The following is a 22,800-nucleotide window of genomic DNA, read 5'->3' on the forward strand; positions in this document are numbered from 1 at the left end:
TGGGTTTGAGTCGGTTTTGTGCCATCACTGTTACACGTATAATCCACTCATTATTATAATGCGTATACGGTTCTGTCTGTTGTCATTTTATTTCTTATGTGTCACTATTTAATAATCTATTTTCCAGCACTGGTCATACTATAGTGTTGAGATCTTCAACAGGGGGTCCTCAGAGTTAGGCTACTGCAGGGGGGGGCACCAAATCATTATTTTTTTCAAAAAGTAAAATGTCGAAACATGATTATTTATATTTACTAATAATATGTTGTAATCTATTTGTTAAAAAAAACACATTAATGACAGGCTTACTGGCCTATCGGTGAGATAGTCTCTAAGGTAGCCATCCACAGATAAGGAAAACATGATTTTATTAAAAATAAAAAAATCATGCCAACAATTATTATTTTAATCGCTTATAGTATTCTTTGCACTGAACTGGTATATTTAAAGGCTTTAGACCATCTTACACATTATTGTAAGCTCAGTTTAACATGCAACTTAATTTAATACAATATAGTAGTAGGGGTCTCTCTCTCTCTCTCATCCTCAAATGATCCTCTTTTATTTTAAAGGCAGCATTTCTCATGTTCCGGTCATATGTTGTGTGGCTTTACGTTCCAGACTCGTTGGCTTACATCACACACACACACACACACACACACACACACCGTGTTTGTTTATCAACTGGAACAACTGGCTCAGTGTGTGGAGGGAGGGAGCAGTGTCTCGAACTGTCTCCGCCGTGTCCTCTCAGTGTCTCACAGCCGCGGACATGACTCTGTCTCTGGGCTGGCTCTGGGCTCTGGCCGCGGGGCTTTTCTCCGGGCATGTTTTGCAGAAACTCTGCTTCCCGTACTTTTGGAGGGACGTGTGGTTTCTGCTGAAGGTGGTCAGGTACGGCGTGGGGCTGGAGCTCTCCGCGCTCACCTCCAGCGTGTGCACGGTGCTGGAGCGGTTCATCCAGCAGGCGCAGCGCATCCCCGACAAGCCGTTTGTCATCTTCGAGGGAGGCGTCCACACGTACCGGGACATCGAACTACGCAGCAACAGGCTCGCCAATGTGTTCCTCCAGAGTGTCGGGCTGAAGAAGGGAGACTGCATCGCCCTGCTCATGAGCAACGAGCCCGACTTCCTGTGCGTGTGGTTCGGGCTGGCGAAGGTCGGCTGCTCGGTGGCTTTCCTCAACACGAACATCAGGTCCAGGTCTCTACTGCACTGCTTCAGCTGCTGCGGAGCCAAAACTCTGGTCGTCGGTTCAGGTAAGCATCTCCTCTTCACAGGCCCGTAGCCAGCCTAGGGCGGGGGGGGGGGACATTTTCCCAGTTTTTCCCTGATTTTGTATTTAATTATACAGTTCTAATACTTCATTTTTGTGACATTTTATGCACTCATTTGTGCTGGACTAGCTTGTCTGCTGGTATCTTAACGAGCACGCTTTTTGATGCACCGGAATTATTTACTACAATGTTGTCAAATTGCTAACTAAGATCATGTAGGCTACCACCTTTTTTAGTCCAAACACACGCATGCACGCCTCAAACATTTAGCTATGAGTACATAAAGTTAGTTGTGTGGATTGTTGATCCATTAGATGTTAGATTGTTACATGTTGGTGCCAGTTAACACATTCACAGAAGTGGTGCTTCTAACAAGATCAGTTTGGTTTAGATCACTTTTATTTGAGGGGGATTCAAATGATTGGCCGTCGTTATTTTAAAAGACACTTCTTTACTACAACAAAAACTACGGACCTGTGTGTGTGTGTGTGTGTGTGGGGGGGGGTCGTCTTTGGAACCACCCGAAACCCCCCTGTCTACGGGCCTGCTGTACTCTGTGTCCCAGTTTCACACTAATGTCCCGAACATTTCTCCTCAACACCGCTGTGGCTTCTGAGCCATGGATTTACACCCACTACATCCTGGAATATTTCAACCAGGCAATAAACAAATATATAAATAAATATTTAAATTTCTCAAGATAGTTCAATAAATAGATTTTACTTGAATTTATTTCAGGGGAGTTTTATCTTGGTAATGTCACATTTATTTATTTCAGTGGCTTTGGTCTGAATCTGTGAGATAGACAGGCCCCTCATTCATTTATTTCAGGATGTATATCATAGCCATATTTATTAGTTTATTCATGTATTTATTCATTTATTCAGTGCACTGTGGGTCAGATGGCCGCTGGCGTCCTCGAGGTCCTCGACCTTTTCACGGTGCAAAGGGTCGCAACATTTCCAACGGACATCACGCTCGGTCCCGAGCTAAACTGCACTCCTGGAATTTTTTGAATTTAAAAAGTATAGGAAAAGTATTAAGGCCATATGTGAAAAATGTATTTGAGTTCAGAATTAGGACTTTAGATCACATGTGGCTCTAATCCTCTTCAGTAAAAATTCTTATGGCATCATGTTTTAAATGAAAGTCTGCCCAGTTCAACCTTCCATCTAATGCACACATCATTTGCCAGCATCCATTAAATACACATTTATGAATATATATAAATTACATATTGACATTATTTGCACTGAACATGTTAGTTCATGTGTGTTTATAGTCAAAGTACAGTTCCTTTTAAATATAGTAACATCAGGCCGTTTTTGCCTCTTTTAAGGTGGCAGGAATAAACGAGATAATTGCATTAGAAACAGTAATCCTCTTAGGCGGAAATCGCAGGGGTAAGGGGGTGGGTCAGGACCTCCCTAAAAATGTAATTAAAACCAAGCTGTGTATTGTATATAATATATACTTCAAATAATTGTGTAAGTAGTGAAACACATACAAACGGAAACAGGGCAAAAAATGCAACTTAACACCGTTTGGAGTCCCCCCTGTCTTGCCTCACAGTGGTTTGGTCCACTGCTTGGTTTTCTCCCTTTACTTAACGGTAGGCAGAAGTCCGGTCCGGTGGGAGTCGTGGGAAAGATCGAATCGCGTCAGTATTAGGCTGGAAGGCAGTTTTATTCACTTGAAACGTCGGATAAAGTGATTATTTTTTCTAATACGGATGATGCTGAGTCATTAATAAATTATTCATGACAAAGAAATGATACATTTTTCCACGAGTCACCTGTGTTAGCAGGTATAAAGTTACTCCGCTTGTTAGTTAGTTAGTTAGCTAATGTTAGCTTGCTAATTCCACCCACCATGCCGTCATGCTACACACTGGTTATTAAAAATGAAAGTGTCACTCATCTGGCGAGAGCGTTGTGCTTTCCTACGCTGGGAAGAGTGTGTGAATGACACATTAAGTTGTTTAACTTTTCTAATGTAGTCACCGGCCGGCTGGCTAGTTAGCTAGCTAGCTTGCTAGGAGGCTCAGTTCTCAGTTCATCATCATCTGTATATTAAAGAAAAGAATCACTTCATCTGATGTTTAAAGTGAATAAAACAGCCTTGCCAGCCTACTTACTGGAGCTCCACAACTACACATATCCTATACTAGTACACTTTTGTATGTATTATTTGTTTCCCCTAAAATAATTGCTCTTAAGAAATGAGATGAGATTTACGCCCATGGTCATCCTCAACATGTGCTGTGTCTGGTTTCAGAACGATGAGGACAGATCTGAGAACAGTAAGCTATAAAACAGAATGTAGGCCTTACAGGATGATTCTTCCTTGGCATGTATCATGTTTTTCCCAAATGATGTACAGATTTTTAGGCATCATAATCAAATGGCATCAAATGGCTTATAAAGTGGGCAGCAGAGTGAACAGGCTTTGGCTGGGTGAGAATCCTTTGGGCTCAGCCATAGCGCTGGGTATCGCTCCAAAATGTTCGATACCAGGGCCGATAATGCCGTGACTTTGATACCGGTTCCTGAACAGTAACTATTTCGATACCAGTTTTATAAAATCCATTGTAACAAAAAGAAAAATTACACATTACAGCACAAATCTTTTTTTTCTTTAAAATTTAAAAATCTTTAAATTTCTTTAGAAAGTCTTAAGTTTCAGTCACAAAGTTCTAACATTTCTTTTGTCCTTTCATAAGATTAAACAACTCCATTATTTTGTCACAAAGCATGTGTTACTAGCATGTAGTACTACAATTAAACAATACAATGTTGGATTAAGTTGAAGTACTTGGTAAACAATTATTTTTATAGCCTATAATCCTTTCTGATATTCCATTATATCTTACATACTTTTGCCAGTATGTTCATGAAGTTGGTATTAAATGTCATTCTAAATGGTCTTAATGTTGGTAATACTTGGTAGAAGCATGCTGCGTGCTGATTGGCTCACTGACACTGATGAGATTTACTCCTTATGTGTTGAAATTGGGTTTTGAATGACGAGACATTTTTCTATACTCGATACTTTAGAGGCACTTCGGTCGGTGCCTAACAAGTATTGAGTCGAGTACCCAGCCCTACTCACCGTTATCACTGATGCTCGGTAGATGTGTACCCGTGATGTTCTCAGAGCCCTGCCGTGCACGTCCCATGCCAGTTTGTAATGTTTTCTGTCAAGATTCTTTTTACTGCTCCTCTGTGAAAGTTAACAAGAACTTCACATGGGAATTGTATTGTCAAACATTTACATACGCATTCTTACAGTTGAACAACTCTGCATTGAGAAAATCTGACTTGCTGGCTTCCTATAATATTTAGAGCAGTGACACTGTCCTGAATCAGGGTGTTTCCTCCATAGAGGCTTTAGCCAGCCCCAAAGGAAATTCACCAGCACCAAGAAATACTAGGAAAATGCATAGATTTCTGTCAAATAAGGTAGCACAGACTTGTTTCGTTTACTGTAAGCAGACCGATCATGCTTACTGCCGTGCCTAGTCTCCCCCCCCCCTCCAACAGGCCCATTCTGAGCCAGGAAAAACCCTGCTGAATTATATTGTGTAATTTCATTTGGAGGGTCAGTGTGAATCAGCTGTTATTCCAGGAGTAAATATCTGCATTTACAGCAGCAGGGGTGGCAACATATTCACATTCTTTACTTAAGGTCCAATATGTAATATATTTACTGTAATAAATCCAAAATGACCCCAATGGGTCATCAGATATTAAGGAAACATGCAAGTTGAAATGTCTTTTCTGACAATGCTAATGCCGGTATTTTCTCCTTTTGAATTGTCGGTTTGTCTTTTGGCCTGTGTGTTGGTATTAACTAGGGGTGTTCAAAAAATAAATAAAAATCGATTCACATTCAAATCGCGATTCAAGCTCTACCGATTCAAAATCAATTCACATGGTTTATTTTTTTTAAATTGTATGTCTACTGCAACCACATGGGAAAAGTAACTACATTTACATACTGGGAATCGTTTCTTTAATCGAGAATCATTTGAATCGAAAATGGATTTTTGTAAAATCGTGACATTTTCTGAATTGTGCACCCCTAGTATCAACTGCCCAGTTTGACAGCCAGGACAGGTTGCCAGATACACCTGTAAAAACACTAACCCAGCGCACTACAGCTGTAACGGTGAGTTATTTTAAGCCAAGAGAGGGGGGCTGTAAATCGGAAAGCGAGGACCGTGAGTTTGCAGTATGTTAAGAGATTGTTGCCGTAATTCTAAGCCAATAAAGTGTGTTCAGTGGGGGGGAGACGACGGCAAAGTAACGTTAGTGTTATTTTTAGGGGTTTCTATAGTAATTCTAAGCATAGGAAGTGTGTCTGTCCATTGGGTGGCGAGGACAGCGAGGTTGTTGTGTTTTTAGCAGTTCCTACTGTAATTCTAAGCCTAGGAAGGGGGTCCTTCAGTTGGATACTGAGCTCTGTGTGAGCACAGGCTGTCAATATCCAGCATCTAACGTTAGCTACTCCGCTGTGCTGTGGAGTAATGTCTGGCTGTGTGAGACTAGCAACATTGTTGAATCTGCGGTCTCAGCCTGGCAACCTCGTGAACTTCAGTCTGGGGAGACGACTCTCCAGTATTTTGAATTTGTACTGCAGTAACTATTTTAAACACTAGCTGTCAGTATTACATACTGCACCTTTAATTGATGTATACTTGATTTGCAATTTTATTTTTGAGACACCATCTACACTGCTCTATGTTCTTATGGGAGGATGAGAACATGGATATGAAGTGTTTTTCTTTAATAAGCGTGGAACATTGAGCTGTCAAACACAGACCATTTATCACAAAAGATAAAGTTATAATAAACAATTCCAATAAAAGATATCAGTATTTTCCTGTAAACAGAAATGTGTGATCTGCCTCAGTTCAACAGCAGCATCTACATCTGGCACCTTCTACCATCATGTTAAATCAAGTTCTACAAACTAAATGAACAATCCACTCAAAATAGGATGTTTCTGTTAACAATCTGTGATATGCAACATTATTCCAGCATTTATATTGTGCTAAAAAAAAAAAAAGTAACTATAAAAAGGGTAATAACAAATGTTATATCAAATGATGCAAACATTCAATTAAATATTTTACATTGGATTCATGTCCAAACATCAGAATCAGCTTTATTGGCCAAGTATACTTACATACACAAGGAATTTGACTTCGGTAGGTGTTAACTCTATACATTCAACAAATAGACATGTAGTAGTAACATACTGTACAATAGAAACAATATACATATAGGCACATAACATAATGTACACAAATAAGACAATATCAAGACAAGTTCACATGGAGTGGGATGTAAAGTGCAAAAAGTAATAGTGCAAAGTAGTGTGCAAGATGCATATTGGAATGATAAGTATGTAATGTGTAGAGAAGTGGGTGAATGGCCAAAGTGGGGATGACCCCACTTATCAAGTGTTCAATAGAGTGATGGCAGTGGGAAAGAAGCTGTTCTTATGTCTGGTGCTGTCTCTGTGGTCGGAGCGAGGACAGTGTCCCTGATCAATATCACGCTTGTCTGGTTGAGCAATGCTCAGTAATCCTGTCATATGGCAGCAGCATGGTGAATACTATTAACTGTAGGAACAGGATTCAGCGAGATTACATGTTGTCTTATTAAAGTACACAGCAAATATTACAGATTAAATCATGTTACAGCAAGGAGCTCCCAGCCCTTTTTGGGTATGGGCAAGTTTGGAAGTTTTCAGAGTTGATTCAAACATTCAGCTCCCTGACTGGAGCTCCCACGGTTCACAGCTGAGATAGAAAACTAAAGTACTTCAGGGAAGTTGTTCAAGAGAAAATGCCTTTTGCTGGTTGTCAACGGTGACCCATCGCGTACAACTCAGGGACGCTCAGTTACTCGAAAACAGGATATCAGTAGAAAACTGCAATTTAAGATGTAACTCATTTTTAAGGGTGCCTTTTGTGTTCAGCTCCACATTCAATAAAATGATGCAAGAAATAATCGTTATCGCTATATTTAACAACTTTATCGCATATTTTCCTCCCATCATGCAACCTGACTTCAGAACTTGAATAGCAGCCATTCCTCTGGGAGCTTTTCTTTTTTTTCTCTACTTGGAGATGCAGTAGGTTCCAGAGATGTACACAGCAGATTGCCTGGGTAATGGTTCTAATTATCCCTGAGAGGTTAGCCTAGCACTGCTAATACCATTCACGGTAATGACCAACCAGTGTTACACTGCTGCCTGCCTCCTTTTTCTTTTTATGGCTGGGGTTTTAGGACTTTGTGTTGCATCAGTGAACATGCCATGTCTCCTTTGAGTCAACACAGACAAGCACACCATGTTGTACAAACACACGTAGCCTATATATTGAATCATTTACAAAGTCACAGTGAGGAGAGGGGCTGTATTGTGAAATACTTACGACTCACATTTCAGCTGGAATTAGCGAGGCTTGGACCCAAATGCAGTTCAAAACAAAGTTCAAAATGTATTAACAAAATGACAAACAAAAGAGCCCAGTTAACAGTAAAACAAGACTACCACAATAATACGGAACAAAATACCAAAACCCTGACAATGATGTATATTTCGGCCTTGCACGGTGTATAATTTCAGTGCTACGGAGAGATATTTGCACATACTCATTACAGCTCCATTATTAAATATACAGTCACTCTGTGCAGTCGGTGGTATCATACTATACTAAAGCAGTGTCCATTTGGAGTGTGTGCCCTTTTCGGAATGAGCCAAATCCTTGGTTCCCAGTATTTTTATTCATTTATTTAATTACTTTTTATTATTTGCCTTTACCCACTTAGTCATTATATCCACATTAACAACGGTGCTGCCACTACTATTTCAATGATTTAAAAGCAACCTGTTTCTTGAAGATTGTCACATTACTGAGAATACAGCTGTTAGAAGGTAATATATGAAGTTGAAGCTAACTCTGACAGCTGTAGGACAGCTAACATTAACTTTAGCTGTCTCCATGAAGCTCCCAGCTAAGCTAACTCTGACAGCTGTAGGACAGCTAACATTAACTTTAGCTGTCTCCATGAAGCTCCCAGCTAAGCTAACTCTGACAGCTGTAGGACAGCTAACATTAACTTTAGCTCTCTCCATGAAGCTCCCAGCTAAGCTAACTCTGACAGCTGTAGGGCAGCTAACATTAACTTTAGCTGTCTCCATGATGCTGCCAGCTAAGCTAACTCTGGCAGCTGTAGGACAGCTAACATTAACTTTAGCTGTCTCCATGAAGCTCCCAGCTAAGCTAACTCTGACAGCTGTAGGACAGCTAACATTAACTTTAGCTGTCTCCATGAAGCTCCCAGCTAAGCTAACTCTGACAGCTGTAGGACAGCTAACATTAACTTAAGCTGTCTCCATGAAGCTCCCAGCTAAGCTAACTCTGACAGCTAACATTAACTTTAGCTGTCTCCATGAAGCTCCCAGCTAAGCTAACTCTGACAGCTGTAGGGACAGCTAACATTAACTTTAGCTGTCTCCATGAAGCTCCCAGCTAAGCTAACTCTGACAGCTGTAGGACAGCTAACATTAACTTTAGCTGTCTCCATGAAGCTCCCAGCTAAGCTAACTCTGACAGCTAACATTAACTTTAGCTGTCTCCATGAAGCTCCCAGCTAAGCTAACTCTGACAGCTGTAGGACAGCTAACATTAACTTTAGCTGTCTCCATGAAGCTCCCAGCTAAGCTAACTCTGACAGCTGTAGGACAGCTAACATAGGGTGACCAGATTTCCCGGAACTAAAACCGGGACACTGTGCGCGTGACTGTAGTGCTCATGCACGCACACGCTTTTTAACGTGAATGTGCCAGCGCAGGTCAGACATAGACACAGACAGTGACTTCATTATTTTGATCGTATTATCATCTAATAATAAGTGTTTTTTCCTGTAACATTAACACAATTGCAGCAACAGCCTTTTTCAGTTTAGTGAGAGATTTATGTTGAGATTTTTTCTAAAAAAAGATTTTTTGAAGTGTTATTTATTCCAATAACACCAAAAGAATTAAAATGATTGTGATGGTGAATTTTTATGCACCTATTTCTATTTTTTTTCTGAATCAATGTATGCTGCAAATATCTTTATGTAAAAGAGAAACATAGATTATAATCCAAATATAAAAACATAATTGAATATATTGCAGTAAGGCTCTCAGGCATTCTGTATTGCTTTCAACTATTTATTCTCCTGTAGATCGACTTTTCTAATTATATCTGAGTCAGCACACAACACTTCCCTGCTGTTTTGCATCTTTTGTTGGGGAATTAACCTCCTTTAATGTGCATATGACAATTATTCACCTCAATGATACATTAATTCTTTTTAATTTATTTATAAAGACCCTGGAATGTAATATTTCAGATGTTTGAGCAAGATTTCTGCTCATGTTCAAAACTTTGTGCACATTCAAAATACAGTATCTGTGTTCTCTGTGATTTGGAGGAGTCGTGATATTTTGAGAAAAATAAAGTTATAATAGGGTATTACATGATTGCTCTGCTGAAACGGTAGATATCAGACCGTCTGACAGACACAGAGCCCCGTTTGGGTCTCTGAATGAGACACATAGTTTAGCCACGGAAGTGGAAAACTGAAACTACTGCAGAAATACACAGAGCACAAACGTAACACATCTGCTGCAGCATGTCCACAGCTGAGCGCGTCCATGAACCTGAAGCTGTCCTGCATTTTACAGCGAGAGTGGAGCAAAATCGGCTAACGCCGCTTCTGGTGTAAACCGGGACATTTTAGCGTCCGGACAGGCTTTTGTCGGGACTCGGGACACGCAATTCAAAATCGGGACTGTCCCGGTCAAACCGGGACGTCTGGTCACCCTAAGCTAACATTAACTTTAGCTGTCTCCATGAAGCTCCTAAGCTCCTATAACTCATGACGCAGTTAGGAAACCAGAACGAGCTAACTATTGATAACATAAGCATTTTGGCTCGGTGGATGTTGATTTTAAAGTCATGTTAAAACTATTTCCCATCCTTCTTCCGATTTCCAGCCACAGCCTGTCACCCGCAATTTCCACCAACTGCGGACCGGCTATGGATCGGCTCCGCTGCGTGTCGGCTCCGTGTTCCGCCGTCCTTCAATACCCCCACCAGGTCCGTATTTGTTGCGGAACGGCTGCAGCCATGACTGACAGCTGAAGTCATGAGGACCCACGAGATCTCGCGAATTCACGTATGATCGCGCGATATAACATGATGTAGTTTCCTATAAACAGAACCACAAAACCAACAACAGTTTGTTTCAGGCCTGTGTCCGCCCATTATGACTTTTTCGATGTGTAGTGTAGGGAAATATGATCCGCCGTGAGCACGGTGTGTTTTATTTTGAAAATTAACCGGATGTTTTATTTTTTTTTCTGTGCTCAACTTCCTGTCCTGCACTATCTGCCCTGTGCTGAATTGCTGCGGAGCTCTCCGGCATCCGTCAAAAATAGAAGCTCTGCGTATCTGCTCCAGAGGGCTGCGGATCGCCATAAAATCGTAACTGTTGATGGTAGACTTAAAACCAGCATTCCGTCATGACTCAGCGATTGTATATGCTCATATAGACGCCAAAAATCATGGGGCACTACCCTTGTTTTGAGATAAATGTCTTTTATTCGCGATGTCTTGGATAAGTACTTCATTACCCACAATCCTGAACAATCCCACAATCCCACAGTGATGCCTCTGATTGGTAGAACTCATGCTGGTGAGGAAGGGGGGTGTCAGTACCCGATCTGTGCTGCCTGCACGATCCGTCACGAGGATTTACGACACTGCACGAATCACGATCTGCTCCACGCTTCTGACGTTAGCCTCTGCCGGGAAGCTAACGTTAGTAAGTAACTTTAGTTTTACTCGAAATGATACGTTGTATGCTTATGAGTCACGTTGTAGCTGGTTGGCCTAAGGCGTGGTCTAAAACTCTTTATATACGGATTTTTCCAGACGTCAATGGGAGAAATGAATGGGAAATTTACTTCTGGAACCCAAGGTCTCTCAGAAGAGGGGCGGGACTGTTGAGCTCTATGGTTCCCTGATTTATAATTAGATTTTTAGCTTCTTATTTGCTGCGATGTCTTTACATCACACACTCAGACAAACATTTGGTTACAGCACACTCAGTTAACACTTTAGAGGGAAGTAGGAAGCAGCTGGCTAAGAAGGGTCGAATAATTTGAATAATTAAAGAAAAAAGAAAACTATTCAATTTTATTTTATTTATAGTGTCAAATCATAACAATAGTTATCTCAGGACACTTCACAGATAGAGTAGTCTAGACCAGATGGTCCAAACAGCAGGCCTATTAACATCTTGCCTGTACTTAGAAAAAATTGTGTGCGCAAATTCAAGATTATCTTTCTATAAATGGTTTAACGTCTATGTTCCAACATGCATACAGAGCTGGTCACTCTACTGGTACCGCTATGTTACAATAGCTGGCTGACATCAATTGACTGGTCGATGCTTGTGGGCATAGATTTCTAGTGCTGCTTTTGATGTGATTGATCATGATCTCTTAATTGGTAAACTTATTTGTTATGGTTTTAAACACTCAGCTATTTTGTGGTTAAGAAGTTACCTGTCCGGTAGATCATCAACAGCAAGGTGGTGTTCCACAGGGGAGTTGCCTAGGGCCTCTTCTTTTTGCAGTTTTTCACCAATGATCTGCCGCTTGCAATTGGGCAAGCAAGTCCATTATGCTGCATCTATATGTTCTGAGCTTAATCAGGTTCTATCTAGGGAGCTCAACATCGTACTTAATTGGATAAAATCAAACAAACTTGTGCTAAATGCATCAAAAACAGTCTGCATGGTATTTGGCTCTAAACATAAATTAGCACATGGGCCTAAATTGAATCTTGAAGTTGCATGCCAATCTATAAAACAAGTAAATAAAGTTAAGCTTTTAGGACTACGGCTTGATAGTGCATTGTCTATATCGATCACATTGACTATATGGTTACTAAGATGGGAAGAGCAGTTGCCACTACAAGGAAATGCTCACCATTTTTACCCTCTTCTTTACTAAGGCAAATTGTTTGCTCTTTAGTTCTATGCCACTTAGATTATTGCTCAGTAATCTGGTCATCTGCTTCAAAAACCCTACTTAGAAAACTTCAAGTAGCACAAAATAAAGCTGTAAGACTTGTTCTAAAGTGCAATTTTAGGTATTAATTAATAAAAAAAGGCAATTAATACAGGAATATGACTAATAGTAATTATAGCAGTGGGTATAATGGAATGACAAAATGAACAGTGAATAAATCAGGCAATCTTGATGGGATCACAATCAGATGTGGCGCCAAATGGAGCCAGTGGCAAAAAATGGAGGGCTGGTGGCCCTTTCACTACTTTCTACCCCCTTACTTGGCACCCTTGATTGGACCACATCCATCTTTGAACTCATCCTTCATTTTGATCTCACCTACACACCTGTGAAGTTTTCTGACTGCATTTGGCTTATGACAATATTTTTTCTCTGTGGTAGTTGCCACTGCAGTGTCTCCAGGGCCACATTTACCCATGAGACACTACACACTACACACACACACACACACACACACACACACACACACACACACACACACACACACACACACACACACACACACACACTCACTCACTGTCGCAGCTGGTAAACATAACTCAAAGAATCCTTTGCTGTCGCCGTCTCCCAGATTTAGTGGCCAGTCTGGACGGCATCCTGCCCAGCCTGCTGGAGGACAACATCCAGGTGTGGGCCATGACGAACCACAGTGAGCACCCACAGGTGCACACTCTGTTGGATAAGATCGCTGGTGCCTCGGACCAGCCGGTACCAGCGGAGTTACGCGCCACCACCTCCCTCAAATCCCCCACCCTCTACATCTTCACCTCTGGAACAACTGGTGAGTCTCAGTGAGGATTTAGAATCTGAATGCTCTCGTTTCAGGCAGCACCGTTCATATTTGTGTTCAAAAAATGCCGTCCTTAAGTAGAGTATGTTACGTCATGTAACTGCTGCTGGCAGGGTATAATGTGTACTGTTATGGTGTTATCGTCATATAGGGATTCATATTTCCTTTTGACAGCTGTTATAATAATAACCAATAGTTGTTGAGGTAACATTGATCAATGGGATGGTAATGTTGCCCTGTGTCTGCTGGATGTGTAAAGAGTATGCACTGTTTGTTTCTTGTGCGACGATTATTAAAAATTGATTCTTTTCCCTAGAATTGAGATTTGTTATTTATGTATTTTTACCAATGATTGAGCTAAATATTTCCTGTTTATGCGGTACCGCTGACAGCGACTACATCACATCTGTTTCCAGCAGAACAGAGTGAAAGCAGAAACATCCATGTTATGTTCTTCTTTACAAAGTAAATAAATGTCAGACTGACTGACTGACATGTGATGTCACTCTTCAGTTCTTAGAAATGTCTCCTGATATATTGTCTCTAGAAGTGTGTTACTTTACAACTTTTTTTTTTTTTTAAAGAAAGAAAGAAAACAGTGATTGGCTTACAATGAGTCACGTAAAACTACTTAAATGAGGACGTAACGTTACGTCACAGACGTCATTGCGTCACAGACTAAGGTCCATAAACTAAAACCTGGTAAATTTCAAAATGACAGCTGACTTCACCCAGGACATGATCCCTGGTCTCCTGAGTGAAAGGCCTGTCTGTGTTTGAGCCATCCATCCCAAAATGGATGTCTCCTTACTCTCTTATACTTACACTAAACGACTTTTCAAGCAATTCCATTGTCACAGACTATTTTCCTATATCGTAATAAAATCCTGAGAGTCTTGCTAGAGTTGGGCGCTCCCGTCGTCTCCATCGTTTGGTGTAAGGTCATAAAACTCAGTCTTTTTCCCGTCTGGACATTGAGACAAAATCAAACGTGTTTGATATTATTAGGGGCCGAGCAGCGAAGCTGCACACAAGTCCAGTCCCCAGCAAAAATTCATTTAAAATCAACCGTACATGCTACAACGTCACAACTTGCACCAAACTGTAGCCCCAATAGAGCAGAAACTGTACTCTGCTTTTACCTAGTAGCAATTTTGATGTCACGATTTGTCTAGTGCAGGAACCCAAAAGCAGACCAGGACAAGGTAAGTAGAAAATACAAGGTAATCAGGACCGGGTGTGCAGACTGCAGCAGGTGTAAGTGGTTGGCGAATCAGCCGGGATGTGTTCAGGAAAACTCAGGAAAAACAAACTTCAGGTTAGAGCAAAAACAAAACACTGGCAATCAGGGAGGGAAGGAGGGAGCATCTGGGTGTTCAGCATCGTTGGCATCTTGACAGGACTGAAAGGACGACTGTACATGACTACACGTCAGTGTACTTTGTTATCATTGTTGGAGCCAGGTGTGTCTTCTCAGGAGCAGCCACAGAACTACTATAATATTAGTAGAATTACAATTGAATTTCACATTGCATGACACTTTGTTGTATTGTCATGCTGCACATGGCTATGTACTCCCTCCCCATGCTAACATTGGCAGCAATGCATTTGAAATGGACAGAAAGTATGGGTAATGCAGTATGATGTCTTTTCTGTTCCCAGGGCTCCCCAAGGCTGCGGTGATCACTCACCTGCAGAGCCTGAAGGCAGCAGCAGGCTTCTGGGCATTTGGAGCAACTCAAGAGGATGTGATGTACATCTGTCTGCCGCTCTACCACAGCGCCGCTTCCTTGATCGGTATAGGAGGAACCATAAAGCTAGGTAGGGCTCACAATATGTCAGCCCTCAGACAAAACCAGAACAACTTGAGCCTGTGTCAGGGTTTTATCTTACATCCATGGTTAGATCTTATAGCTTACTTTGCCAGAACTGTAGTAGACACCTCTGGGTTCTAAGATAGCGTAGCTTAATGTAGCTGGTATCGTGATGAGCCTTCACAGAAGCCCACAAATGAACAAAAGGTTCCTTTCTGTTTTCAGCTGATATATTCTGAGCTTCTCTACACACTTAGGGCTTTTCTCTCAAGTTTGTTATAACACAGAGTTTCAGTTTTGCTGCCTATATGTGGTGTCGGACAATATTTGCAGTAGTGGTAAAAAAAAGTCGATACAGTCCAGTGGACGGTTCAGTTGAGAGAAATCTCTCTTTTTAGATAAAACCGTTGTTGGTAAAGTTTTCCTTTGGGGACGTAATTTGAAGTTCAAGAAAAGGTAATAAATTCCAATATATTGCAGAAAATCACAATATGTTCAAAATTGCAATAATAAAGTATTGTGACATAAGTATCGTGATGATATCGTATCGTGGGTATGATATCGTATGCTGCCACAATAATCCAAATACTGAACACAACCTCTCTAATGTTAAAACAAACACCAACAGAGGGTAATAATGAAACTGTCAGGTTTTGTGCAGACTTGGACCCAAAAATGCAGAGAGTTGAGATGAGGAGGCAGCGTAAGGTTTCGAAGGTTTAATAAATAAAACTGGCTACAACAGAAAGTGTCCTGAAGCAAGCAGGTGGAGAACTGGCAAAACTACTCAGGAAGAGTCGCATGGAATGTGTTGGAAAAGACACATGTAATGACAATGATTGGACAACAGACAAAGAAAGTACAGAGACTAACTACACGAGGTAATGAGGGACAGGTGACATGAGGGCTGATGAACAGGTGGAACACGTACGGGCGTGGCAGACAATCACAGAGGTGGGAAAACACAAGGCAGGAAGTAAAACAAGACATTAGGTGTTTCTCAATCTCAAGAATGCAAAGAACAGACTTGTGTTCTTGGGGAGAACGTTCTTGCTGGTTGTTCTTGGAAGAATGAACTCGCAAGTTCACAAGCACAGAAAACTCTGTTAACAGTTTGAGACGATGCCTTCTTTCTGTTATTGTTCAACCCCTCAGCTTTGTAGGCAAGGCAAGGCAAGGCAAGGCAGCTTTATCTGTAGAGCACATTTCAGCAACGGGGCAATTCAAAGTGCTTTACATGAAAACAGATTCAAAAATTAAAAACAGATAAAATACGAGAAAAAACTAAGTTACAGTGCAGTATAAGAAATTAAACACTGAAGAGCAGTTAAAACAGTTAAATATATAAAAGCAGATAAAATAACTTTCCTGGACTCAGTGATCCAGTTTTTGGAAAGCCAAATCTTTTTGACCAATATGACAGATATCTCCAGTAGTCCGGTCCATGTTTTCTAACCATCTCACCCACTATGGGTCCAGATGTGTCGCACGGCTTTGAGGTTTCATTCCCCATATTTACAGAAGCTTTTCTTGAGTATACTCTTATCGTTTTCGATGTGGTCGTCACCGCAAAGCTTAGTTCTTTTCTTCGGCAAACCTTGTAAAACCCGGTACAGCCCTGCAGACAAAAATCTCTTAATAGTCCAGAACGTGTTCTTAAACTATTTTATTTCTTCTGCAGTCTGTCTCTAAATAGTCAAGAACTCGCTCAGAGTGACTATTTTTTTCTTTTTAGGCCTTCTGCCTAAATTAGTTAGTTACTTCGACTAACTTTTGACCAGCCCAACGTCTGTCAGATTCTGTCAACTATTGTCATGCCTGCATCAGAGAAATAATCAGAGATGTGTCCGTTACTGCAAAAGAATGTCACCGGAATAATCATAAATTCAATTCTATTATTTGTTTTAGGAATTTCTCTTTATATGTTTATATAGATTGTTATACAGTGTCAACAATGCTTATTTAAAGAAAGGCAACATCAAAAAGATAGGTCTTCAGCCTTGATTTAAAAGAACTGAGAGTTGCAGCAGACCTGCAGTTTTCTGGGAGTTTGTTCCAGATATGTGGAGCATAAAAACTAAACGCTGCTTCCCCCTGTTTAGTTCTGACTCTGGGGACAACAAGCAGACCTGTCCCAGACCACCTGAGAGGTCTGGGTGGTTCATAGTGTAGTAGCAGATCAGAAATGTATTTTGGCCCTAAACCGTTTTATTTAAATTTAAATTTTTATTGATTTATAAACCAGCAAAAGTATTTTGAAATCAATTCTTTGAGGCACTGGAAGCCAGTGTAGAGACTTCAGAACTGGAGTGATGTGATCCACTCTCTTGGTCTTAGTGAGGACTCGAGCAGCAGCGTTCTGAATCAGCTGCAGCTGTCTGATTTGATTTTTTTAGGGAGCCCTGTGAAGACACCGTTACAGTAGTCAAGTCTACTGAAGATAAAAGCATGGACAAGTTTTTCCAAATCCTGCTGAGACAGAAGTCCTTTAACCCTTGATATATTGTTAAGGTGGTAATAGGCTGACTTTGTAATTGTAATTGTAATGTGGCTGTTAAAATTCAGGTCTGAGTCCATGACTACACCAAGATTTCTGGCTTAGTCTGTTGTTTTTAACATTATCGTTTGAAGCTGAGTGCTGACTTTTAATCGTTCCTCCTTTGCTCCAAAAACAACCACCTCAGTTTTTTCTTCATTTAATTTAAGAAAGTTCTGGCACATCCAGTCATTAATTTGTTCAATGCACTTAGTCAGTTGTTGTATTGGACTATAGTCCCCTGGCGATAAGGTTATATAAATTTGTGTGTCATCCGCATAATTATGGTAACTTATTTTATTGTTTTCCATAATTTGAGCCAGTGGAAACATGTAGATGTTAAACAGGAGAGGCCCCAGAACGGAGCCTTGGGGAACTTCGCACGTCATATTTGTATGCTCAGATGTATAATTCCCTATAGACACAAAGTAGTCCCTATTCTTTAAATAAGACTCAAACCACTTTAGTACTGAGCCAGAAATGCCAACCCAGTTTTCCAATCGGTCTAGTAATATGTCATGGTCGACCGTATCAAATGCAGCACTGAGATCAAGTAATACCAAGACTGAAATTTTGCCACTATCTGTCTTTAAGTGGATGTCATTAAAGACTTTAACAAGAGCTGTCTCAGTGCTGTGGTGTGGTCGAAAACCCGACTGGAAGGAATCAAAGCTGTTGTTTAGTGACAAGAAAAGGGTGAGTTGTTGAGAAACCGTTTTTTCAATGATTTTACTTAAAAATGGAAGGTTTGATATCGGCCTATAGTTGCTCATTAGTGACGTGTCTAGATTGTTCTTTTTTTAAGAGTGGCTTAATGACTGCAGTTTTCAGGGCCTGTGGGAAGATACCTGAGAGAAGAGACGCGTTTACAATCTGTAGGACAAACAATTGGAAACATTTTTGAAAAGGCCCGTTGGTAGAATATCAAGGCAGCAGGAGGAGGTTTTCAGATGTTGTATAATGTCCTCCAGGTTTTTACGGTTAATCATATGAAATTGGGTCATATTGGCATATGTTTTGCCTGGACACTGTGACAATACATACCCTGTACTCAATATGGAAGCACTGATTGTTTGTTTAATTTTCAGAATTTTGTCTTTGAAAAAGGTGGAAAACTCATTGCAGGCCTCGGTAGATAAAAGTTCAGATGCTACTGGTACTGGAGGGTTTGTTAACCTATCGACAGTAGCAAACAAAGCACGTGAATTATTATCGTTTCTGGCAATAATGTCAGAGAAGAAGGACCGCTTTGCATTCCTCAGTTCCAAATTATAAATACAAAGTCTCTCTTTATAGGTGTTGTAGTGGACCTGGAGATTAGTTTTTCGCCACCTGCGTTCTGCTTTTCGACACTCTCTTTTTTCTGTTCTTACCAGTATGGCATTTGTCCATGGAGATCTTTTCTTATCAGAGACTAGAGAGAGATTAAGTTTTTACCTTAATGGGAGCAATGGCATCAATAACATTTGTAATTTTACAATTGAAATTGTCTACAAGCTCAGTGACTGAGACCCCTGAGAGGGCGGGTGTGGAGGAGAAAAGCTGAATGAATGTTTCACTAGTGTTGTCAGTGATATACCATTTTCTTATTAACTTTGTTTGGACAGTTTTGTGCACAGAGATAGTGCCATTAAAGAAAACACAGGAATGATCAGAGAGAGCAGCATCAGTCACCACAACCTTGGAAATGTTCAAACCCTTGGAGATAATCAAGTCCAGAGTGTGCCCCTTGTTGTGTGTTGGCTCTGTCACATGCTGAGTCAGTCCATAGTTCTCAAAAATACAACACAGTTCTTTGGTCCCTCTGTCCTGGGGGTTTTCAACATGAATGTTGAAATCACCAGCAATAATTACACAGTCAAAGTTAATACAGATTATAGACAGCAGTTCACTAAAGTCGTCAAAGAAGGAGGCACAGTATTTAGGTGGCCTGTAGATAATTAGAAATATAGGTCGAGACGGGGACCTTAGCTGAAGAGCCACATATTCAAAAGAAGCAAAGTTTCCATAAGATATTTGAGTACATTGGAACAAGTCATTAAACAAAATGGCGACTCCACCTCCTTTCTTATTCACTCTATTCTCACTCATAAAACTGAAGTTAGGAGGAGCTGACTCAATGAGAACAGCATCACTGTTATTATGGTCCAACCAGGTTTCAGTTAAAAACATAAGGTCAAGATTGTGCTTAATAATAAAATCATTGATTAAAAATGATTTACCCGCCAAAGACCTGACGTTTAGTAAGGCTAATGTTAGTGTGTTAAAATAATTATCTGTCTCGTTTTTTGGGACAGGCTGTGGCTGACGAGGAATGGATGCTAAATTTGCTAAGTTGGCTGTCAAGTGCTTCTTTTTCTTGCTTAGCGGATTCACCATTCTTTTTCTATTACCTACCTACAACATAGATTGACGAAGAATTGAATACACAGGGCCCAGACTTGTCCTCCCATTTCCTAGGAAAAGGATTTACTCTTAGGCTTTGCACCAAACGAGTTCCAGGGAGGACTACCACTTGTTGATTTATTACCCATTTCACAGCCCTCCTGTTTGTTTGTAGTCTTGCTGGTGCGAGTTAGCTGTGTGTTGGCATGCTTTTGTCCATTGTTTTGGGTCAGTGGTAAAGTGGTGTCATTTCCACATGATCCGTTCACTTCCACGTTTACTTCTAACCGGTAAATTTTGGTTTCCAGAACTGCAATCTTCTGTAGGAGTTTGTAGTAGTCCTCCATGGACAAGCTACAGTCACTTTAGGACAGGCTTGAGCTATTGGTAGGCCACGCTCACGCAGAAAAATGTTGAAATATGGCAATAGCCTACTATGTCTACAAAACATGCATAGTCCAGTGATGTATAAGTATCCAAGAGCCGCTGCTCATAGTTTCTCTCTGAGGAAAAGCAAGATTACCAGCAGAAATATACAAGCAGAGGCAGGAGAGGCAGGAGAGGCAGGAGCAAGCAGCAAAGCGTCTGCACTGTAAGAAGCAGGAAGGTAAAAAGGTTTGTATTTAAACAAGAAAACCTCACAATGTTACAACTATTGCAATAATATTGAAAAATAAAACTTATTGAGCTTTAATTTCATTGTTTATGGTTTAGCTCAAACACCCCTTACTTATTCAAAAGAGTGGAACGTGATCCCTACTATTATTAGTGTATTAGTTTAAGTCAGTTTAAATCAAAAAATAAGTAGGCATATGCACTGGTGTGTCCTATGTGTTCCTATTATGTGGAATTATCATTTCTATATTATTGTAGTGAACTGTATATGCCCAGGGACAACAGATGGAAATTAGCAATTCAAATGATAAAGGTGGGTCCCCTTTAGTCTACATAACATGTCATAGCATGTTACCACTTTATGTACAACTGTTGATTTATCATACAGACTGAAACTCAACTCTAATAAATCAGAAAACAAATACACCAAAAAAATATGAACTAAATACTAAATCTAATGTATAGCCTGTCATAATTTAAACAAGTCTCCCGAAAAGAAATGGGTATATCTTTCTCCCCCACCTCTGCCTGCTGGTGTGTGTGTGTGTGTGTGTGTGTGTGTGTGTGTGTGTGTGTGTGTGTGTGTGTGTGTGTGTGTGTGTGTGTGTGACGGCCAGCGAGGTGGAGTTTAACTCTATAAAGACAGTTAACCACAGGTTCCCGTTAATCTTATTTACGGGACCGGTCTGAGAGACCTCCAGCTCACAGCGAGGTCTCCGAGCGTGACTGGCCAAGCGATGAGCTAGCGGCCCCGGCAGGCGCAAGCTGGCGGCCGCGTAACTTCATGGAGCTTCTCAACTCCGAAAACTTTGGAGCAAATTGTCAATTCGGCAAAGATTTTCACAAGACTGCCTACTAAGTGAATTTAATGATGAATAAGATTGCGAAAAGATTGCGTTTTTGGTCTGTACCGGAAACCTGACCCTCACTGAATGCCGAAATGAATGTTGGGATACGGGTGCTGCGAAGTTACCAACCAATGCATCCTCGGTAAAATGGGCGTGTCAAGAACATTTCCAATGTTCTTGGTGAAATGCGAACTTGTGTATTGGGACAGTACTCTGGCAACACAAGATGACGTTTCACAGGGACACAAGAACACAAGTCAATAGAAGAACACAGATTGAGAAACGCCCATTTTGTGTTTCAAAACAAGGGCCGTTTTTGAAATCTCCTACTACATACTGCAGATTGCAGTATGTGGTTGTCTTTTCCTAATTTCTTTTGAATTCTCCTTCACACCTTTCCTTGACCTCATGACGTTTACCATCGGGGTTAAGGAAAAGTGGTTAGGAAAGGACGTAGGAGGTAACATTTTTGACTTTTTGACTGCAGCCAGACACTACAAACTAAGACAGGAAACTGAAGCAAGGACGGAACTAGGAAACAAAACAGAACACAGAAAGAACACGGGTAACACACAACCACGAAACAGACAACAGGGAAACATACAAACAGGGATTGAAATAACAATAAACAGGAAAAACCACCACCTTGACAGAAATACATGTTATTGAGTGACTGCATGCAGGCTTCATGTCATTGAGTGATACAAACTGTGACAAAAGAAAAGTCTAGAGCAAGAAAGGTCTTCTCATTTTTTCCTCCTGGACAAAATAAATGATCTAACGACATTTTGATGGTCTTAGTTGGAGAATATTTTCAAAGGGTCAGAGCTCATTTGGGATGCTTGAAATAGAAACAGAAATACATATTAATTATCTTTTGAACTTCAAATGACCTTTTTTAAACTTGTAAGTGATATAATGATATGAAGGCATGTGTCCTCATTGCATGAATGTAGCCCAGCCACATGCACATAGCCGTTGGATGATTGAGTTCCAGGTTAGAAAAGATACAGGGGAGCAATTTTCTGGTATTCAGGCCTTCAGTGTCCACTGAGCGCGGTGTCCACTGAAGACAGTGTCTACAGAACACCGTGTCCACTGAGCGCGGTGTCCACTGAAGACAGTGTCCACTGAGCATGCTGTCCACTGAGCACACTGTGTAACTGCCAAACAATGTGTCCCCTTTGAGGACCTGCGGCTTAATTAGAGGCTTTAGAGCAGGAAGTGGACACTGGAGACTATTATGGAGAATATGATTGTTTTTAGGTCATTGTTGTGGTGTTTGCCCTCTACATAGACTGGCCCACTGTATGAGCCTTCATGTCTGGGTTTAAACTACATGACAGTATGGTATGGCTTATCTCAGCTAGAT

At 40.8% G+C, this 22,800-nt stretch overlaps 1 protein-coding gene across 2 annotated transcripts in view; it reads left to right on the top strand.

The window, feature by feature from the left end:
- The first annotated feature begins 643 nt into the window (after nt 1-643).
- slc27a6 (solute carrier family 27 member 6) overlaps nt 644-22,800 on the top strand; it is a 37,224-nt gene continuing 15,067 nt past the window's right edge. For both annotated transcript variants that reach the window (XM_078271770.1, XM_078271769.1), the window contains exons 1-3: nt 644-1,259; nt 13,012-13,221; nt 14,893-15,051. In XM_078271770.1, coding sequence (XP_078127896.1) covers nt 773-1,259; nt 13,012-13,221; nt 14,893-15,051 — 856 coding nt within the window. In that variant the 5' untranslated portion in view covers nt 644-772. The remainder of the gene's footprint in view (nt 1,260-13,011; nt 13,222-14,892; nt 15,052-22,800) is intronic.

The sequence above is a fragment of the Sander vitreus genome, chromosome 16 (assembly GCF_031162955.1).
Source record: "Sander vitreus isolate 19-12246 chromosome 16, sanVit1, whole genome shotgun sequence".
NCBI classification, from domain to species: Eukaryota; Metazoa; Chordata; class Actinopteri; order Perciformes; family Percidae; genus Sander; species Sander vitreus.